General features: G+C 50.9%; 1 protein-coding gene across 1 annotated transcript; it reads left to right on the plus strand.

The window, feature by feature from the left end:
- The first annotated feature begins 381 nt into the window (after positions 1 to 381).
- On the plus strand, positions 382 to 19,920 carry Tex29 (testis expressed 29). The gene is made up of 5 exons (XM_063247041.1): positions 382 to 5,406; positions 11,403 to 11,513; positions 18,233 to 18,302; positions 18,927 to 19,078; positions 19,761 to 19,920. The coding sequence occupies exons 1-5, from the start codon at positions 5,349 to 5,351 to the stop codon at positions 19,799 to 19,801; spliced, it is 432 nt and encodes a 143-aa protein (XP_063103111.1). The 5' UTR covers positions 382 to 5,348; the 3' UTR covers positions 19,802 to 19,920.
- The last annotated feature ends 735 nt before the right edge of the window (positions 19,921 to 20,655 follow it).

Below are 20,655 nucleotides of genomic sequence, written 5' to 3' on the forward strand. Positions count from 1 at the left end.
TTTTAAAAATTAGGTTGGCTAGGGGCTTATCAATTTTATTTATTCTTTCAAAGAACCAACTCTTTGATTCGTTGATTCTTTGGATTGTTTTCTTAGTCTATTGTGTTGATTTCTGCTCTGATTTTTATAATTTCCTCCCTTCTTTTGGCTGTGGGCTTGACTTGCTCTTCTTTTTCTAGCTGTTTGAGGTGTATCAGGTTATTTGTATTCGTTCTGTTTTCCTGATGTGGGAACTTAGTGCAATAAATTTTCCTCTGAGGATGGCTTTCATTGTATCCCACAGATTCCGGTAAGTTGTATCTATATTTTCTTTTTTGTCTTTTTATCGGTACCAGGGATCGAACTCACAACTGCCTGCTTGCAAGGCAGGCGCTTATGCCACTGAGCTAAATCCCCAGCCCCTATATATTTTCATTTTCTTGTAGGTATTGTTTAATTTCTTCTTTAATTTCCTCTGTGACCCACTGATTACTCAATAGTGTGTTATTCAGTTTCCATGTGTTTGTGGGATTTTTGCAGTATCTTTTATCATTAATTTCTAATTTCAAAGTGCTGTGATCTGATAACATGCAAGGGATGATTTCAACTCTTTTGCATTTGTTTAAATGTGTTCTGTGAGCTAATATATGGTCTGTTTTAGAGCATGACCCATGTACTGCTGAAAAGAATGTGTATTCTGATGTTGGGTGGAACATTCTGTATATGTCTATCAAGTCCATTTGTTCACAGGTGTGATTCAGTTGTTATTTCTTTGCTCATTTTCTGTCTGGTTGATCTGTCCGTTGGTGTCAATGGTGTGTTAAGGTCTCCTGTTACAATTGTGTTACTGATAATTTGAGTTTTCATTTCTGTTAATAGTTGTTTTATATAACTGGGTGCTCTGGAGTTTGGTGCATATATATTTGATAGTTATCTCTTCCTCTTGGAGTTTTCCCCTAACGAGTATGTAGTGACCTTCTTTGTCCTTTATGATCATTGTTGGTTTAAAGTTCACATTGTCTGCAAACAGAATGGCTACTCCTGCTTTTTTTTGGGTTCGTGTTGTGTGAGGTATTGTTTTCCATCCTTTGACTTTCAGTCTGTGAGTATCCTTCTGGATTAGATGGGTTTCCTGTAAACAGCATATGGTTGGATTTTGTTTCTTGATCCATTCTGCTAGTCTGTTTCTTTTGATTGGTGCATTAAGACCATTTACATTAATGGTTATAACTGTTATATGCTGGTTTATTGTTGACATGTTATCTTTCTGCTGTTGCATCTTTATCTTTCTGTTCTGTTTAATTATCTGCTTTGCTTAGTGGTTTTTTCCTTTGTGTATCTAAACTGTCTATTTTTTGCAGGGTTGGGTTGGTGTTCATGAAGTTCTTCAGCTGTTCTTTGTCATGGAAGTATTGTATTTCACCATCGATTTTGAATGATAGTTTTTCAGGGTACATCAGTCTAGGTTGGAAATCATTTTGCTTTAGAATCTGGAAGACTTCACTCCATGCTCTTCTTGACTTTATTGTTTGTGCGGAGAAGTCTGCTGTGATTCTGATAGGTTTTCCTTTATAAGTGTTCTGTCTTTTCTCTCTGACGGCTTTTAATAATTTATTCTTGTGTTGGATTTCTGGGATGGTGATTATTATATGTCTGGGTGTAGTTTTATTTTAGTTATGACTATTTAGAGTTCTATAGGCTTCACTGAACCTGATGTCAGTTTCTGATCTCATGCCTGGGAAGTTTTCAGCTATTACTTCTCTAAATATCCTCTTGACATCCTTTATGTTGTCCCCTTCTTTTTCATTAATCCCTATCAATCTTACGTTGTTTTTCTTTGCATCATCCTGCAGTTGTTGAATTGTTATTTCCTGAGTCCTTGTCATTTTTAAAAGATCTTTCCTTTCCTGTTCACTAGCTGCAATCCTGTCTTCAAGGTCTGAAATTCTATCTTCACTTTCATTGAGGCTTTTTTTTACAGCTTTCAGTGGAGTTTTTGATTTCCTGTATATCTCTGCTCCTCTTTTTATGTATTGTTTGTTTCTTTTATTGCTCATCTAGGGATTCTATCTTTTTGTTTAGTTCCTCCAATTTTTTAACTGCGTTTTCTTTAGATATATTCAGAATCTCTTTCATTTCTTTTATCATTTCTTCTTTTACCTGGGAGATTATTTCAAGTTTAAATTCCTTTAAAGCTTCTTGGAGTTGCTTGTTTATTTCAGTAACTATTATGTCCAATATTTGAGATGTATGGCATGTATTTTCTTCTATATACATCACTCCTAGGGTTTCTTGAGATGGGCTGGAGGTTTGAGGTTGTAATTTGGTCTTTCGTTCCTATATTTCGGTGTTTCAAGTGTTATTTGAAAGCTTCCTCAGGGTCTGTTGGAAATCCACTTCTATGTTCACAGTTCCTGGGACTCTGGCACCCAGTTCCCCCAGGGGCCGCTGGGCCTCTGGAACCTGTTCAAAACTCTGTAGTTCCAGATGAGCTGATCTTCAGGGACACTGTGTGCCCGCCTGCTTGCTCAAAACTCCACAGTTCTCCAAGCACAGTCAGAATGGGGAGGCGGATGTATGCGTCTCAGACCCACTTAGCCACTTCACTGCACCCGGAAGTCTGGAGGGTCCTGAACAGTCTGGGCTTGGGGCAAAGTGCACTAGGCACTTACCACAGGCCGTGGGGCCTCTGGAACTGGTGATGCTTGCCTGCTTGCTGAGAAATCCACAGTCCTCTAGGCACATGGGGAGGCGGATACAGGCACCCCAGATCCACCCAGCCCTTATTCTGCACCCAGACGGTGCAAGAGTCCCAAATAGGCTGGACTCCAGAGATAGTGTGCGCCTACCTGCTTACTGGAAACTCCACAGTTCTCCGAGCACAGCCAGAATGGGGAGGCGGATGTAGGCGCCTCAGACCCACTTAGCCATTTCACTGCACCTGGAAGCCTGGAGGGTTCCTGAACAGTCTGGGCTTGGGGCAGAGTGCACTGGGCACTTACCACAGGCCGCAGGGCAGCTCTTTCATTTTAAATCATCTTCATTTTTTATTTCATGATTGTTTTGAGAGTCTCATTAAACCATGAGATTAAACTGTGAGATTGCCTCAACTTCGCTGGAACTGTGATCCTCCTGCCTCAGCCTCCCAGACTGCTGGGATACCAGGGACACCTGGGATACCAGGTGTGGGCCGCGTACACCTGCTAAAGTAGACGAGGTCTTGGTGTAGAAAACCTGTCAAAGGACCTCTGGTGGATCCGGTGCCTGCCCTGTAAGGAGGTGGGTTTTCCTCTGGTTCTATGTAGAGCAATACCATGTGGACAGTGGACCAAGCCATTGTTCTGTCCCTTCTCTGCATCTTTGAAAATTCCTGCGGTTTGGTGTTTTAATCTCTGCGGTCCTGGGGAGTAGAGCCCAGGGCCTTGTGTGGGCTGCATCTTCAGCCTGGTGCCTGCCTTCCCCCTCCCTTCCTTATTCCTTTCCTCCTTCCTTCCCGTCCTCTCCCCCCTCCCTCTGTAGTCCTGAGGGTTGAGTTGGGCCTTGTATGAGCTACATCCCCAGCCTTATTATTATTTTTTTTTTTTTCCGTTTTTGAGACAAGGTCTCGCTAAGTCATGAAGTTGCCCATGCTGTTCTTGAACTTGTGATCCTCCTGCCTCAGCCTTATGAACGCTGGGCTTATGGACCTGGCCTGAGGTCTGCGTCTCACACAGAAACAACTCCACGACTGGCATGTGCCTTGGGAAGAGCAAGGTGGGGACTCCAGGCCCCCATGCTGGTCTGGAGCTGCAGGGCTGTACTGAGGTCCTCAGCCCAGTATGGGCAGGGTGGTGCCATCACCTACCTTTGGGGCCGTCCCTAGCCCCACCCCAAGCTCAGAAAGCCCTAAAACAGGGCTGCCCTATCCCAGGAGTGTCTCCCAGTCCTAGGCCATAAATCCCTGGTTGGGGTGGTCAGGCCCGCTCCCCAAGGCTTGGAAGGTACACGGCTGCCCTGCCCCAGCACTGACCTAGCTCTCCTCGGCTAGGCAAAAGCAGCATTTGCCTGCCTCTTCCTCCATCTTCACTGTCCCCACTAGTGTCTGTCCAAACTCTTCCCTCTTTAAAGACCCTGAATTGGGGCGGCCACGCCCCAGCGGGCCCCGACTCATGTCTACGCACCCACTTTTCCAGGGCAGTGCGTTCTGGGGAACTGAGTCAGGGCTGGAACATGTCTTAGAGGCACAGCTTGAGCTGTAGCTACATCCTGTGGTTGGAGGAGGAGGAGGAGGAGCGCGACAAGGCCACTCCCACCACTGTAGGCAGTAGAGGCCTGCCCCACTAAATGTGCAAGGAGGGAAGGAAGGAACTAAGCCACTCCGGTGGCTGAGGTTATCGCCTGCCTGGACACAGGCCCAGAGGAGCTGCCCTGCGCTTCCAGTGACACTGGGCTTCCTGGCCTTGGAGACTGGAGGGCAGGGGGACTCTCTGGGAGCCACTCCGGGCCTGGCCCCATGGCCGCTCGTTTCCCTAGATGTTTAATTAACTTGGTTTTATTTGTGAACAAAAGCGGCTGACATTTAATAACAGAGAAGTGGAGTTGTGGCGACTCTTCCGAACACTGCAGCCTTGTACAGTGAAGAACTGGTGCCCGCAGTGTGGGGAGAGCTGTTACCCAGGGATGCCACCTCCATGGCAACAGCCACGTGACGCTGGCGTGGGTTGCAGATGTGGCCCATGGGCCCACCCGGGGTGGGGGTGGCAGCGGTGGGGACCTGGAGCACCTGCTGTTGTGCCTCCCGCTTTGTGGTTTCTCACCCAGGCTTGACTCCTGCTGCCCGACCAGCCCTGGCCTCACGGTCAGCATCACTGCTGGCCCTGTGATGGTGGTGACCCTTTCCTACCCCCGCATCCCATCTCTGCATACCCGTGGCTGTCAAGTCCCAGAAGTCTGGCCCTCCTTCTCCCTTTCGAGGGAGGGCAGAACCCAGGCGCAGAGGAGGCCAGGCTGGAGTCCGACAACGTCTGCCCTAAGCCAGGCTGGGTGCCCTGCAGCAAGACCTTGTGCCTTGCTGCCTGGCCATGTAGCCCTGGACACAGGCAGAGTTGGCAGGGACAGTCCCTCACTCTGAATGCCATCCCATGTGAAGCTGTGTGACCTCACAGGGCCCTGTGATGTCACAGCTGATGGGCCTCCCCGGCTCAGGCTCCACGGAGCAGCGACAGGAGCAGGTGGCCAGTTCCCAGGACAAAGAAGTCGTTCTCGCTTGGAGGACACTGAGAGGGACGGGGTGGCCGAGGGCACAGGTGGGGCGTGTACCATCTCGCCTCTCGGGAGCATCCGGCTGGGTGTCCGGCCTCTGATCGCCGTGGCCCCCGCCGGCTGTGACAATGAGATATGCGCCAGAAATCAAGAAGTCCCCGCCCCACCTACTGCAGATGTTTGCAGGTAACAAGAGCCCTCAGAGCTGCATCCACCGTGTCACCTGGCAGAGTGGGGTGGGGCAGGCAGGGATGTAGGGGTCTTCATAGGGAAGTCAGCGGAGTCTCTACTGCCTGTCACTATGAAAACAGCCACACCAAAGGCTTCACAAACAGTGTGGGAAACAGTGACCCTCAGCTGTGTCCCAAGAAGTGAAAAGGGCAGAAGCATTTCTGTGTCCGCTGGCCAATAGATGAGTTGTGGTCAAAATATATAGTGAATGTTGACATTATAAACTTGATTACAATAACATACACGTTGCCATGAGTCCCCTCAACCTGCCACCACTTCCAGCACACTTATCCCACGATTCTGGCCACTTCCTGCAGCAGCTCTAGAGTCCTATTTCCCGAGGGTTTTTCCAAGGTCTGATGAAAAATACAGTGAATGCTGCCACGGAGCACCATCCAGTGGAGAGGCAGCTCATAAAAACAGGATGCTGGGTCCTTGTCCACCTCACTTGCCAGTGCAACTTCTGGCTCTTTCTACCACAAAGTCAAAACCACCATGCAAAGGAAGTGTGTTGGCTTGATTCAGGGCACTAAGGAAGCAAGGCCAGTTCACCTGAAGACACGCAGGACTGAGGACCTCTGAGCTGCTGCAGGAAGTGGCGGGGGCAGGGATGGGTGTGGTCAGAGTGAGGGGGAGGGTTTTGAGGAACTCAGTGGCAGTGTGCCTTTTACTGTAACAAATGTCTTTAAATATTCACTGTATGGTTTGCCTGTGACTTTTACTCTTCACCCACTTGGACGCTCTTACTTCAGGAGCCACAGTTAAGGGAAAACAAAGCAGGAACAACAAAGTCCTGGGGAATATACGCTGGCCCCAGCCCTTGCCTAGGACCTCCACTCAGAGCAGTCCGAGTGTGCCCAGCATGACAATATCCCTCAGGTTCAGACAGGGGCACCTTCAGGGGCACTGCTGTAGCTCGAGTGCCACTGATCTGCCTTTGCCCCCTGTGGTTTGCTGTGGTTCCACTCCTCTGTGACAGTCAGTGGGACACAGGCACAGGAGAGCAGGTGCCTGGCGTGCACGCTGCCCGCTTGGGAGGTGGCTGAGGATGCCGGTCCAGGCTGGCCTGTTTCCCAGACATCACAACGGGTGAATGCAGAGCACACAGGTGGGGTGAGGTGGAGGCATGAGCCCTGGGGCCACTGAGAGCGGTGGGGAAGCTGCAGGGGGTGCTGTGGTGGTCCCCGTGTGGGAAGGTTTGGCTGGGGATAGGGCACCCTCTGGGGCCGAGCTGCTGCTGCAGGGGTCTGGGCCTCTGTCCCCAGGTCACTCTGGGGTGACTTAGGCCGATGGCCACAGCATTGCCACATGCAGCCCAGAGGGGGCAGTGTGGGGGTGAGGACCATGGCCCCACGGGAGATCTCATCTGCAGCTGGACACCGGGGAAGGAAGGCTCTGTCCGGGCAAAACCACCTCGTCCAGGCTGGATTCTCACAAGGTGAAGAGCCAGGTCGGGGACAGAGATGGATGGGAGGTGTGTTTGTTTATTAAGAAGAGAGATGAAGCCCAGACAGCCAGAAAGGAATCTGAATGTGGGACCAGGAGTTTTTATGCCAGAAATGAGCAGGGCTCATACTACCCTGAGTCAGGCTCAGGTCATGCTGTGGACCAGACAAGCTGATGCACGATGGCCCAAACCAAAAAGGTCCAGTGCGGGGTGGGCCTGCTGGTCTGCAGCACGGAGTGTGAGGATGGTGTTTTCCAGACTGGCAGGTGCACAGTAGCCATCACAGCACCTCACTTTGCTGTCACTTTGCTATCACATCCTGGACCTAACTGTCCACCTGGTTCTTGTTAACCCCGACCCTAGGCTCCTGCTCACCCAGCTGAGTGCTGGTCACCCCGATTCTCCTGTGGGCCCAGGGCCTTTCTAGCTGCCCACTATCCTCACCTAACTCACCTTTCTATTGTATGAGGCGGGAAGTGGGTGTCTCTGGCCCTCAGGAGCACTCAGGGCATCAGCTGACTGTGGACTTGACTGGGGACACTGAGCCCGGACTGGAGATGCTGCTGTCCTGGAGGGGCCTCTGTGTCCCTTGGACCTTGTTGGCCTTGGGTTGGTGAGTGATGAAGTGTGGCTTGATTCCCAAGTCCACTCACAACGCTGCCTCTCCATGGAAGGGAATGGCACCGGAGCGGCTGCAAACGGTCATTCCCCAGGGACACTCTGCTGTCTTTTCCTGCCCTCTGTGGCCCACTCATTGTCCTTCCTTTTGGGGACAGACTGGCATTTAAAAACTAAACTTTCTTTTCTGGGAAGATGGTGGAACAATAAGCAGCAGAGTAAAGAGCCTCTTTGAGAGAAACAGCCCAGTTGCTAGAAGATAGCATTCTGGAGAAGACCAGAAGGAATGAAGTGGGTCCTCGAGACCCAGAGAGAAACTAAAGTGAAGAAAAAAAAAAAAAGAAAAAGAAAAGAAAAACATGGACAGAAGGCTGTAGTCAGATGCACTCTCACGAGAGCTGGTTCCACTGTGTGCGATTGGCTGGGTACTATTTTGGAGTCAGGCAGGATAAGCCCAGAATGTGCAGTTGGCCTCATTCAGCCACTCCTAGCACAGAGCAGATTGATGAAAATTGCTTGGACTAAGTCCCACCCCTGTGTGCAATCCAATAGCCAAGGCTGAGGTTTCCCTAAAGCTATCCCAACCAGCCCTGACCCTGCAGCACACACTAATGTGGAGAAGACTCCCAGAGCTTGAGCAGCTCAGAAGGGAGGGACAAGCCTGCCCATCCCTGCTTATACTCCAGTGGTCACCAGCAGATTGGGGAAAGCAGCAAGCAGCAGAAATCCCTAGCCAGCATGCTTCAGAGTAATTATAACCAATACAGGAAGTGCTGGGGGCCCCGCTGCCCACTTGTCTGGAAGAAACCGGAACATGACAAGAGGAAGAAACAAAAGGCAGTCTCTGGCCTCCAACCCGAGCAGTACTGGTCCAGGAAAGGTAAACACAGAAGGGATTGGGAGTCATGCACCTGCAGTTTCTGAAGTAACAGCAACTGACATAAAGATGTATCTGTGAAACTATAAAAGAATGAAAAATATTATAAGTAAAGGAAGATATAAGAAACATAATAAAAGAAATACTAAGCACTTCTAAAGAAGACACAGAAGAAGAGAGGAGCATAGAAAAAGGAGGGAAATCTTTAATGAAGAATATAAAAAATTTAGAATACATGAAACATTCAAAGAAAGTAACAGGAAATTAAAAACTCCATTTAAAGCTGGCAAAACTGCTTGAAAGAAACTAAAGATAGATTGAAAACAGGTTTGCAACCTGTGATCACGAAGGAAAGATGTTTTAAAAATAACAAGGAACCAGGAAGTAACAATACAAAGGCTAGAAGATAACAAGAGGATCTATAACTTAAGAATAAAAAATGTGAGTGAAGAAGCAGGGGTAAACACAGATGAAATACAAAGGCTATAAGCAAAAATAATTAAAGAAAACTTCCCAAGCATAGGAAAAGGAAATGATATTTGGATATATGAGGCACCCAGAACTCCAGCCAGCTACAACCAAAATAGAAATGTACCTCTTTTTTTTTTTTTTTTTTCTTTTTTGGTACCAGGAATCAAACTCATGACTTCGTGCTTGCCAGGCAGACACTTAAGCCACTGAGCTAAATCTCCAGCCCAGCTATAACCAAAATAGATCTACACCCAGATATATAATAATCAAGATCCCAGAAATTCAATACAAGAACAGAATATTAAAAGCAGTCAGAGAAAAGAAACAGATCGCATATAAATGAAAACCCATCAGAATCATGACAGACTTCTCGACACAAACCATCAAATCAAGAAGAACTTGGAGTGAAGTATTCCAAATCCTGAAAAAATAACCTTCAACCCAGATTGATGTACCCTGAAAAACTGTCTCTCAAAATTAATGGAGAAACAAGATGCTTCCATGAAAAAGCAGAACGAGGGGAGTTCGTGACCACCAATCCAACTCTACAAAAAATACTGAAGGGCATTCTAGAGACAGAGAAACCATGGTTTCAGGAACAGCAGCAGAGGGTGCTCACTCAATGGGGCACACAGTGGAATAAAGGGGAAAAGTAGACAACCAACAGCAGAAAAAATAGCATGGCAGAGATGAGGCAGAGAAGGCTGGTCATAATTGCTAACATGGATGGCCTTCATACACTAATAAAAAGAAACACAGAGTGGATCAGGAGATAGTGTCCATCAAGATGCTCTATATAAGAAATGTATTTAACCTGAAAGAGGATTTATGGACTGAAAGTCAAAGATGAGAAAACAATGCTGTATGTGACAGGGAGCCAGAAAAAAGTGGAGGTAGCTCACCCATCAGCTGCAGATTGGTTGGAAAGACATAACACTTTTATATAATGGAGAACTACTCAGCTATAAGGAAAGAAAACCCTGAGGCTCTTGTAGGTAAATGTATACAACTTGAGATCAAGCTCAGGGGTAAAAAGGTTCAGAACTGCTTAGGTAAATAGCCGGTTGCCTTCCTAATGTAAAAACTACAGGAGTTAGTGGGATACAAAATGTACAATGCACCCTGGGAAAGTGAAAGGGGAGGAATTGTCTAAAAAGGGAACGAAGAGGACATTGTTAATCTTATATCTTGATTTGAAACCCATATTGTTTCCATTGCTCTGTTTAGTTTGGTTATATTCTGCTCCAGTTTGTCTACTTGTACTGGATTTGAGGGCATAGACAGCTATTCCAAAAACAGCAGGATATACTATGATGACCATTTTAATTTCTTATTAACTTAATCTGAATCCCTGTATTGCTTTCACTGCCTTGTTTTGATTGCTTTTATTTGAATCTGTTTTGTTAGATTGCTGTCTTGTCTTGACTGATTTTATTCTAATCTGTTATTTTTGATAATATCAAATCTGAGAATATAGGCAACTACTCTGAAGACAATAAGAGTCACTATGATACCCATTCTGGTTTGACTATTTTCCTCTTTTGAAGTCCTCTAATGTCTCCAATGTTTTGTTTTTACTGATTTTGTTCTGTACCGCTATGTTCAATTTTATTATGCCTGATGATATGGGCAATTCTATTGAAGATAACAAGAGACATTATAGTAACCACTGTTGATTACCTTGTATTTTGGTTTTAAGTCATGTACTATGTCCATCCTTTTGTTTTGACTGACCTCTTTTAGTTTTCTCTCATTTGGTTTTATTCTCTTCAAAATAAATAAAAGTTTAAAAAATTAAACTTTATAGTTGGGTCTGTAATCCAAGCATTCTGGGGGGTTGAGACAGAAGGATCCCAAGTTCAAGCCCAGCCGGAGCAATGTAGTAAGACTGTCTCAAAATAAAAAAGACTTTAAAAAGTGTGAGAAGCCAGGCATGGTGGGTGGTGCACTCCTCTAATCCCTGCATCAGGAGGCTGAGGCAGGAGGGTCATTGTGAGTTCGAGACCAGCCTGGGCTACAAAGTGAGCCCAAGGCCAGTCTGAATTGCATAGCAAGACCCTGTCTCAAAAAGACAAGAAATAGATAAAATAAATTTAAAAAAATAGAGGGCGGGGGATGCAGCTCTATGTGACAATCCTGTATTCCATCACCAGCACCACAATAAACAAGCTCTCTGTCCTGTGGATTCACCTTTGAATTCTGCGGTAATCCTGGTGATTTAGCCACTGTGTGGCATCTGAGCTCCCTGCACTGCAGCCCCACCTGCCTGGCCGGCCAGAGCCTTGTGCTGAGGCCCTTGTTGCACCCGGCACCACTCTGTGGGATTCTTCCTCTTCCTGACCTCCTGGGACCTGCACCAAATTAGAGCCTTGTTCTGCTCAGAAATTTAATTCATTCCCGATCTTCATTTCAAACCAAGGCGTGCGTGATGCAGAGCTCTAGAGGAATCGAGCCCCAGCCCAGAGCCATCGTCATGCCCTCCAGCGGGCAGCGTGGCTCTGCCCTCGGCCACGTCAGCGCCGTGTCTGTGCCTTGCAGTGTGTGACATCCCCCTGTATGCCATCTGTGACTACAACGTTTCCCGAGACCGCTGCAAGGAGCTGGGGTGCTGCTTCTACAAGAGCGTCTGCTACGAGAAGGCGGTGCCGGGTAAGTGCTACAGGCTTCCCCTCCACTGCCCTGGTCCCTGCTGCCTGGCTCCCGTGGGCCGTGACGGGGAGGTGCTGTGGGTCTCATGCCCTTGCTGCCGGGTTGCTGTAGGCAGGCAGGACTGTTGCTCCACATCTGGTCCCCTGGGGATGCAGAGAGCTGGACCTAGAGGCCGGTGGCTGGGGAGCATCCACCAAGGATCGAAAGGCTAGCTGAGGGCTCTGGCCAGGGTCCCCTGGTGCTGGGGTCCGGCTTTCGAGTCTCTGGGGCTGTGTGAGTGGCAGGGAGGCCAGGCTGGGCTGATAAGGAATGGCTCCCCACCTGCTGGGCTTGCACCAAGGGTGTGCGTCCCCAGAGAGCTGCTGCTGGTCCTTGTCACTCCTGCCCCTGTCCATTCCTCTTGGCTCTCCTGGCTGCACACACAGGCCTGTGTCTCGCTGGAGCAGGGTTAGCCTGGGCTGCGGCCTTCACCTCCCTTCCCGCAGAGAGAAGGAGCAGCTCCCACAGACAGGAAGTTACCTGGGTCCTCTGCTGTTCCTGCCTTGCTGTCTGGCCCCACCCTGCCTGTTTTGGACAGACACCTTCTTCCTGTGGTGTCTGTTTCCTGCATCACCAGCCAGGCATGGCCTGTCCCCTATCCTGCGCTGGTGACTTGCTCTGGAGCATGGCGGGGCTCTGCCGGCTTCCCAGTTTAGGCTGGCTCTTGGGAGAGAGATGCAATTTGGCTTCTCTAGAGGAGAAACAAGAGGCCACAGTGGACTCTGCTGCCCATGTCTCCTTTGGGCCTTGGCTGTAGGAGGTCTGGGAACCCTTCAGGAGATGCCAGTGCTCCTAGGAGCCCCTCCTGCGTACAGGAGCAACCCACGTGCTTCTTACTTTATGGACACAAAACTGTCACCGCAAAATTTTTTCTTCAAAAGCAGACAATTCCGTGGCCTTCAGCAGATTCACAAAGTTATGCAACCATCGTGGACATGATGTGAGAACACTGTCATCATCCCGAGAAGAGACCCCTGCATCTCTCCCTTTTTAGCCTCACAGCCCAGTCGCCTCTGTCCTCAGTGAGCTGCATGAAAGCATCACCCGAGGTGTGGCTCTGGGGTTCAGCACCTTGCAGCCTGTCGGTACTGGTCCTTGTATGCTCAATAGCCTTCTGCTGCCCAAACTCCCCACCGCTCATTTATCACTTGGTGACTCCCTGGCTATCATTCTGTAAGTTTCTGTGCAAACGTCTGTTTTCAATTTTCTCAAGTCTCCACCTGTGGTGTGGTTTCTAAGGAACTTGCGAACTGTTTTCTGGGGTGCCCACATTACCATGCAGTCTCCAGATTCTCCACGTTCTCCTGGCCAAACCCTAATGGCTGTGACTTTGTTTCCCTAGTGAATCTTGGTATTGGGCACGTGTGGACGAGCTTGTTGTCTGTGAAGCTTCCTGAAACAGGGTCCCATTAAAGCCTTCGCTCACTGAGTTCACTGTCCTCATGGATGGGGTTCCACCTGCTAGACCCGAGAGTCTCTTCAGATCCGTGAGATGAAACACTTCCTTCTGTTTTCTTGGTTGCCTTTTCTCTTTTTCCATGGTGTTCCTGAAAACACCGCTATCTTATCCTTTGATAATGAATATTTTACCTATTTTTCTTTTGGTTGCTTTCTCATAGCTGGGAAACTGTAGGGGTAGATTCGAGGGACGCAGAGAAAAACAAAGCAGGGAGAAAAGCTCCTGACTAATGCTGCCAGTCGTCACAGGCTTGCACGTACTGTGTGCTGAGGAAGTGTGCCCCGCCATGTCCTGGTGAGGCAACCCATTCATGTATGCTGACCTTGTCCCTTCTGAGAAACATCGACCGAGGCCCTGGCTGGCCTGGCCCATGTGCTCAGTGTGTGCTCATGGTCAGTGTGAGGAGGCCTCTGCTCAGTGGGCAGCGTGGCGGGAGGCCTCCACCTGGGCACCGCTCTGCTGCTGCCACAGCCACTCTGCTTCCTCTGCGTTTGCCTGGCTTTAAATAAGCCTCAGTTTGGCCCTGTATCCATCTGGACTCACCACTAACAGCCCCACTTCTTTCATTCTTCCTCGGAGTGAGGACAAGGACCAGAAGAGAGGCACAGTCCTTACAGGTAGCCATAGTGCCCAGCTCAGAGACCTCCAGGAACCATTGCCTAGTCCAAGGTCACGAGGATTTGTTTATAACGTCTTCCAAGAGCTCTTGTTATGGCTTGAACATCTAAGTCTTCATTCACTTTGAGTTTATTTTTATGTGACGTGAGGTAGGGCCTCAAGTGGAGTTCTCAGCGCTGTAGTTGGAGATGCTGCTCTTTCTCCACTGAGTTGGTGCCTTCGCTGAAAATCAGCTGACTTGAAAGTGAGTGTAGTTACGGACTCTGGGTTCTGTGTCACTGCCAGCACTGTGCAGCTTTAGGTGTTATTTTGTGGCACTAGGAACTCCCTGAACCATGTCCTCAGTCCTCCTGTTTTTATTTTTAATTTTTGACCCAGGCTCTTGCTGAGTCACTAAATTGCCCATGCTAGACTTGAACTTGTGATCCTCCTACCTCAGCCCCCAGGAGTGCTGGAATTGCTCGCATGGACCTCCATGTCCATCTTGACAGTTTTGATTATTGCCTCTTTGTAGTACAGTTTGAAATTGGAAGTGTGAGGCTTTCAACTTCATTTTTTTTTTTTGGTATTATTTTGCCTGTTATGAGTTCCTTGCATATCCATATCAATTTTGGAATCAGCTTATTAATTTCTGCCAAAAAAGACATTGGCTATTTTGACAGGGCTGTTATTGAATCTGGAGGTAATTTGGAGAGTTTGCCACTAATCCAATATTAATTTTTCTGATCCATGGACACAAGGCGTGTCTCTCCTATTTATTTAGGTCTCTCATTTCTTCTTTATTTATCTTTTGGAGATGAGGTCTCGCTATGTGGTTCAAGCCTGCCTTGGCTCACTTTGCAGCCCCGGTGTTGGACTGGAACTTGCAATGATCCTCCTGAGTGCAGAGGTTACAGGAGTGTGCCACCACGCCCGGCTAGGTCTTTAATTTCTTTAATATTTTGTAGTTTTCATTGTACCTACCTGGAGTTTCTTTTTAAAAGTTTACTGCTATGTATTTTATCAGTTTTGACATTGTTACAAGTGTCAAGAGTTCTCATTCATTTTCGGGCTGGTCACATACAGAAATACAGCGGACCGCTATGTATTGATTTTGTTTCTGACAGCCTTATTGAATTTGAACGTTGGTTTCTCTGGGTGATTCCTTGGGATTTTCTCTACAAAATCAGCACAAATACAGATGTTTTACTTTTCCTTTCTGCTCTGGATGGCTTCATTTTCTTGTCTTGTTTTGTGACTGGCGTGTCCTGTACAATGGTGAACATCAAGGCAGGAACATAAGTCCTGGTCTCCCATGCCAGCCCTTCAGGTGCTATTTGCTCCATCCTTGGACGTAGTTAAAGTGGCTGCACTCAAGTCCTCCCCTCGTCAGGACCGGGTCCTGGTGTCCTCTGGTCAGTTGGTGACATTTTTCATCATGTAGCCATATTTGCTTTCTGTGCAGGCCCCCCCGAGTTGGTGGCTGAGAACTGGGCATTATTTGCAGCAGCTCTGAAGCCCCCCCTCCCCACCATGCAGGGCTTCCTGTGCTGCCGATTTCTGTTGCAGTTACTTTTTTTTTTTCTTTTTTCTTTTTATCAGTACTGGGGATCGAACTCACGACCACCTGCTTGCAAGGCAGGTGCTTATGCCGCTGAGCTAAATCGCTAGCCCCTTGCAGTTACTTTTTGATGGCTTTTTTTCTGTGTGGAATCTGTCAAGTCTGTCTGTGGTGGTGTTTACACCGAAGACTCTGCTTACTTAGCCTTGTGGTCAGCCGGTGGCTGGGCAGGACGTACCTGCCAGGCCGGGGTACCATGCCTGTCTCTGCCAGCTCTGTCTGGTCTCTACTTCCTGCTTGCAGGGTGCCTCAAGGCACCAGCTCCAGCGGGGCTCTGCAGGACTCCTGGCAGCCAGGCGCTGGTGCTGGCCTGACCACAGACTGCAGCAGGATGGCAGCAGGAGAGGGCCCAGGATAAGGAGGTTCCTGGGCCTGTAAGATCCAGTGGCCCATATAGAGTCATTTCCTGGCGGCTTTTGGTTAATTCTCAGACTGCTGAAGATTTTTTTTAACAGGGTTGCCTGTTTTGGCCCGAGAGAGTAGGGCGAGTGTTCTCTCTACGACTGTGGCCAGCACCATCCTGAAAGTGGCCCTGGGCTTTCCTAAGCCCCCAGTCCAGGAGGCATGATGGGTGAGAGCATGATGATTCCTTGGGGAGGTCATGCGCCTCTGTGGTACCAGCCTGTGGCTGCTCCATTGCCAGCATCTTCCCTGAGACCCTGCCGGGGTCCCCTGTCTGGCAGTGCCACTGGCAGTCATGAACTGCATTCTAGCATGGTAACAGGCTCTGCTGAGGTCGAGCCTGTCCTGGGGGTGGCTTGGCTGTCATCTGCTCTCCCTCACACTTACTGTCTTCTGTGGTCTGTGGCATTGGTGGCTTGGCAGTCACATCTCTACTGCTAGAGAGCATGTCCTACTGCTAGGACATGGGGAGTTCAGTGCCCTTCATGTCTACATGGGTCCTGTTTCTTGGAAGCCCCCGTTTCTGGGCACTTATGCAATTTATATGTCCTCGGAGAGTCACTGTTCGGGGCTCCCCTGGCAGAAACATGAGCACTGGAACAGTGTGTGAGCAGAGGTGTGGTGTCACTGAGTGCGCTGGTTGTTGTCTTTGGCTCCCCGATTGCCCGAGCTTCCTTGCATCCCAGCACAGCAGAGACGCTGCAGAGTGAGGCAGCGGTGAGACGCCTGGAGCAGGGCCTGGCTAGGGGGCAGCCCCTGTCTATACCTTGGCTGTTCTTGATCTGCCCTGTGTCTGCTGCACTTACACTGGAGTAGTGGGCAGGCCCTGGTGTCCTGGGAACCTTGCCTGTGTATCCCTGGTGTCCCCTGGGAATCCAGAAGAGCCACAGGCCCTCAAGAACCGGAGAGACCCACACTTTGCCTGCGTGCCCCCTTCTTGCACAGATGTGACCCCAAGCCCCTTCCATCTCCCACACTTTTAACTCCTGACATCTCTGAAATTAGCAGGCTGGGCCGTCTGCAGGGAAAGAGTGGCAGTGCCCCTTGGTCTCACCAGGCCCGCAAGTGGGTTTTCATCTCTTTGACATCTTTTCCATTCGAGACCGCGAGAAACCTTTGGGCTGGGTAAGGGGCGGTGTTCAGTGACAGGGCATCATGAGTTCTTTGTGCGAGTAACTCCCTGCTATGAAAACCTTTCGCTGACTTCTTAAATGGGCTGGTTTGATGTGCACATTGTGTGAAGGTGTAAACTGTACTATTAAGAGGACGAACTCGGGAGTTAGCACTGGATCTTCCAGAAGAAGTGGGAATTCAGAGAGAAAGTCTGCCTCCGCTTTGTCTCACATCAGGGCACTTTATGTAACGTGTCATTTCTCCCAAGGGCTTCAGTTTCTTCACGGGACTGCCTGAGACGCTTTCAAAACCTTCGTTTAACTGCCCGCGGGGAGAAGTTACCAAGCTATTCCTTAAAGAAAATGCTCCTTTCTCTGGTTGCTACCATTTCTGGAAGACCTGGCATTGTGTGTGGTTTCTAAGAAGAGCCACACACATGGTTTGTGACCCAGCACACTGCTGGCCTCTGCTACGGGGCAGGAGACTGCAGGCTGCTGTGTGGTGTACTGTCCGGCAAGTGCTGACTGGCGGCTGTGACGGCACCAGCTGGGTCTGTGTCCTGCGTGCAGATGATCCGGAGCCTACACTGAGAGCTAAGATGTGGCTGCATTGTGAGGGGCGGCGCCCCTGGGACAGAGAGTCTGGGGATCCCTTCTTGCAGCCCCATTTCTCCCTCCCCCAGCTCATCATGACCCGTGGTCCAGTTCTGTTCAGTTGGCATCACTTATCGCACCTTTCTCTGCACACGCCTGTGCCGCACCTTGGATCAGTTCACGGTGACTGTGTCACCCGTTCCCCGGTGCTCAGCCATGTGGATGGCACTATGTCACTGGGCCATGGCTCCCAAACATGAGGCAGGGTGGAGGCTCTGCCTGGGGAGACTGGCTTTGCGGAGGGCAGGGTCCAGTGCCTCTCCTGTGTGTCCTCGCATCACTGGGAGCCTGGGGCCGGTCAGTGTCTCCTACAGAAGCTGGCACTGACCTACAGCACCTCCTCTGGGGTGCGAGGCTGGGTCAGAGCGGAGGAGGCCACCCGAGCAGCTGAGACTGGTGGGCCTCCTCCGTCCCTCAGCACCCAAGCTGTTCAGGCTACAGCAGCAGAGTCTCTGGGTGCAGTGGGGGGCCAGCACCACAGTCCTAGCCGTCAGGCCCCCAGACCCACCTGGCAGTGAAGTACTGCTTTGGGACCCCATTGAGACACCCACTGAGCTTGGATGAGACTGGGTGGGGGGTGAGCCCTAGTCCTTGGACCAGGCCAGGCTGTATCTCTGGGGATAGGAGAAGGGTACTGAGGCCACACCTGGGGCAGGAATGGGCTGTACACTGACTGTGTCTGCCCAGAGACCCTCCCTGTGCCCTTCTCAGGAACCCCAGCTGAGGGTGTGAGGAAGGGGAGGGAAGGGAGGGGAGAGCAGTGAGCAGCCCCACCCAGCCCTGCGCCCCCTCCTGCGGCGCTCCAGGTAACCGCTGGCCGCCACTTGCCTTGCAGTCTACGTGCACGTGTTCTCCATCTTGCTTGTGGTCATCGCTGCTGCCTTCATCGTCACCATCGTTTACAAGTAGATCCTGCTCCCCTGTCTGTCTGTCTGTCTGTCTCTGTGCGGGGTAGGGGGCAGCACCCGGCTCCTTCCCTCTGCAGCCTTGCATTTGGTGACTATGCTCCAGGCACTTGGCCTTGCTCCATTACCCACTGGCCTTGGTGGCATGGGGGCACCATCCCTTACAGGGGAGATGGAGGGTCCTCTGCTACCCACAAGGGCGGCTGTGTGCACTTGGCCTCTGGTGCATCCAGGGTGCTGACCACACTGTGGACGCGGGCTGAGTCCTGCCCCTGGCCCATGTCCTGTCAACCTGGGTGCGGTCTCTGGGATAAGCTCCTCCCCTGCTCCCACAGAGGAGCCACGGGACTGAGGCTCAGGCTGAGCACCTGGCCTCTGACCCCAGGCCTGGGCAGCGATGGTACCCTCACCTGTTCCAAGCACCCACTGCACTGGGCCCTCCTGAGAGGGTCGCCTAGTGTGGCAGCGGGCACCCTAGGAGCCTGGCCTGGCTGTGACCTGTAGCTGGATGTCCCCCAGTGTGATGGAGCTAACTGACCCGAAACTAGGGCAGGGGGAGTTGGGAGGACCTGGCTCCAGGGCCTATCTCCTACTTGGGGTTTTGACACAGACCCTCTCCCCCAGAATAGTCCAAGAGAGGAAGAAGCAGAGGGAGGTCCAGGTAGAGGCTGCGACCACTGAGGCCGGCGAGGAGCCGGGAGAAACCTCTCGTGCAGGGTCACTGAAGCCGACCAGTGGCTCTGTCTCCAAGAAGAGCGGCGCGAGCGCAGAGGGAGGTAGGACCTGGGCCGTCATGGGCTGGGTGGCCTGTTCAGGCCTCTGGCTCATCCAGGAAGATGCCAGGTGGCCGGATGGCCCTGTCACCCACTCCAGCTGCGTTTTGGTTTGGGCTGACTGCCGAGGGGGTTTGCCGGGGCAACTGCCCTGGGGCGGGTTTTCTGTTGGCTGCTTGTCCCCTGGGGTCAGTGCTGTGGGTGTGTGTGACCCTGGTACCTGTCCAGCTGTGCTGCAGTGGCTGATGAGGGATGATGGCTCCAGGCCCTGCTGGGGTGCTGGCTTTCTGCTAAATGAGCATGTGACAGGCACCCATGTCACCACCAGCCGTGTGGACTCAGCTGCACTGGAGCCATCAGGAGTGTGTGCCTGGACAGTAGCAAGGCCCTGGGGTTTGTACTGCTGTCCCACCAGTGCCATATCTGCACAGTGATGGCCTGGTACCCGGATGCACACTTACTCAGTACCTGTGCAGCAAGGGGAGGAGGCACATGGACCCTGCTGCCTTAGGACAGCTACACGCCATCAGCTACACGCCACGAGCACTGAGCCTCTGTCAGTCTCCTGGCTTTGAGTGAATAATTGCCCAGCAGCCCTGTGAGGACGTCTGGCTGTCATGTAGATGTGTCTAGTGCCCCTGATTGCTCAGGGTCCAGCTGAGATGCAATTTTTTTTTGATTGTAGAGGAAGTACCTGGCACAGAGGTGGAAGACGCGGAGGGCTGACGTGTGTGAGGCGCGGAAGTGGAGCACAGGAATGTCCCTGCCATGCAGAGCAGTGGCCCCTGCAGGGACTGTCTGGAGTGGCCACCCAGAGAAGCGAATAAAAGTATTTTGAAAGTTGCTTCCTGCTTCAGTTCCCTGATTTGCTGGTTTGAGTCGTCTTAGGAGTGGGAAAGCCGTGGTGAGAACTGAGAGGAGCCGGGTTCTGCTGCTCGCTGGCCCTGGGACAGCCCTGAAGACCCCTGAATGTCCATACAGGTGAGGTGCCCTGCAGCGCCCCTCTGAGCAGGCCAACACCTCCTGACTCCAATAGAGCTCGGTCCCAGCTGGGCCACTGGGGGCTCTTGGCTCTGGCCGTCGGGTTCTTACCATGAAATGGCATTCCCCACATGGCTCTGACCTTCACCTGCTTCTGAGGAGCGTGTGAGGAGCAGCGGGGCCTGGCAGCCCACCTGCCAGAGCTCTGGGCAAGGGGGAGCCCCAAACCTGAGCCCTCTTCCTGGGCAGGTGTGATTGGAGTTTGGGGGCAGATACTCTGGAAACAGCTTGGTGTGAGGTGCCTGGGATGTAACAGGCTGTGGGTACCGCTTCTGGAGAGGTTGGGCCCTGCTCCTCGGCCACCTAGGCAAGGTAGTGACATCCCTGTCTGAGGCCTTCACTAAGACTCGACTCTGTCCCAGTCCCCCTGTGTGGCCTTTACCCAAACTGTGCACTTCTCTTGCTGGAAGGAGGAATTTGGACTTGGCCAAGGGGACTCTCTTGGGGCAAGGGGGCCACATGGGACCCTCAGGTGTGAAGTCCCCCTGTTCCACTGGGCATGAGTGTGGGTAGGGCTTCCCTTCTCAGGGCCCCAGAAA

Source organism: Cavia porcellus, unplaced genomic scaffold (assembly GCF_034190915.1).
Source record: "Cavia porcellus strain 051 isolate PalLab524CR breed Dunkin Hartley unplaced genomic scaffold, mCavPor4.1 scaffold_4, whole genome shotgun sequence".
NCBI lineage: Eukaryota > Metazoa > Chordata > Mammalia > Rodentia > Caviidae > Cavia > Cavia porcellus.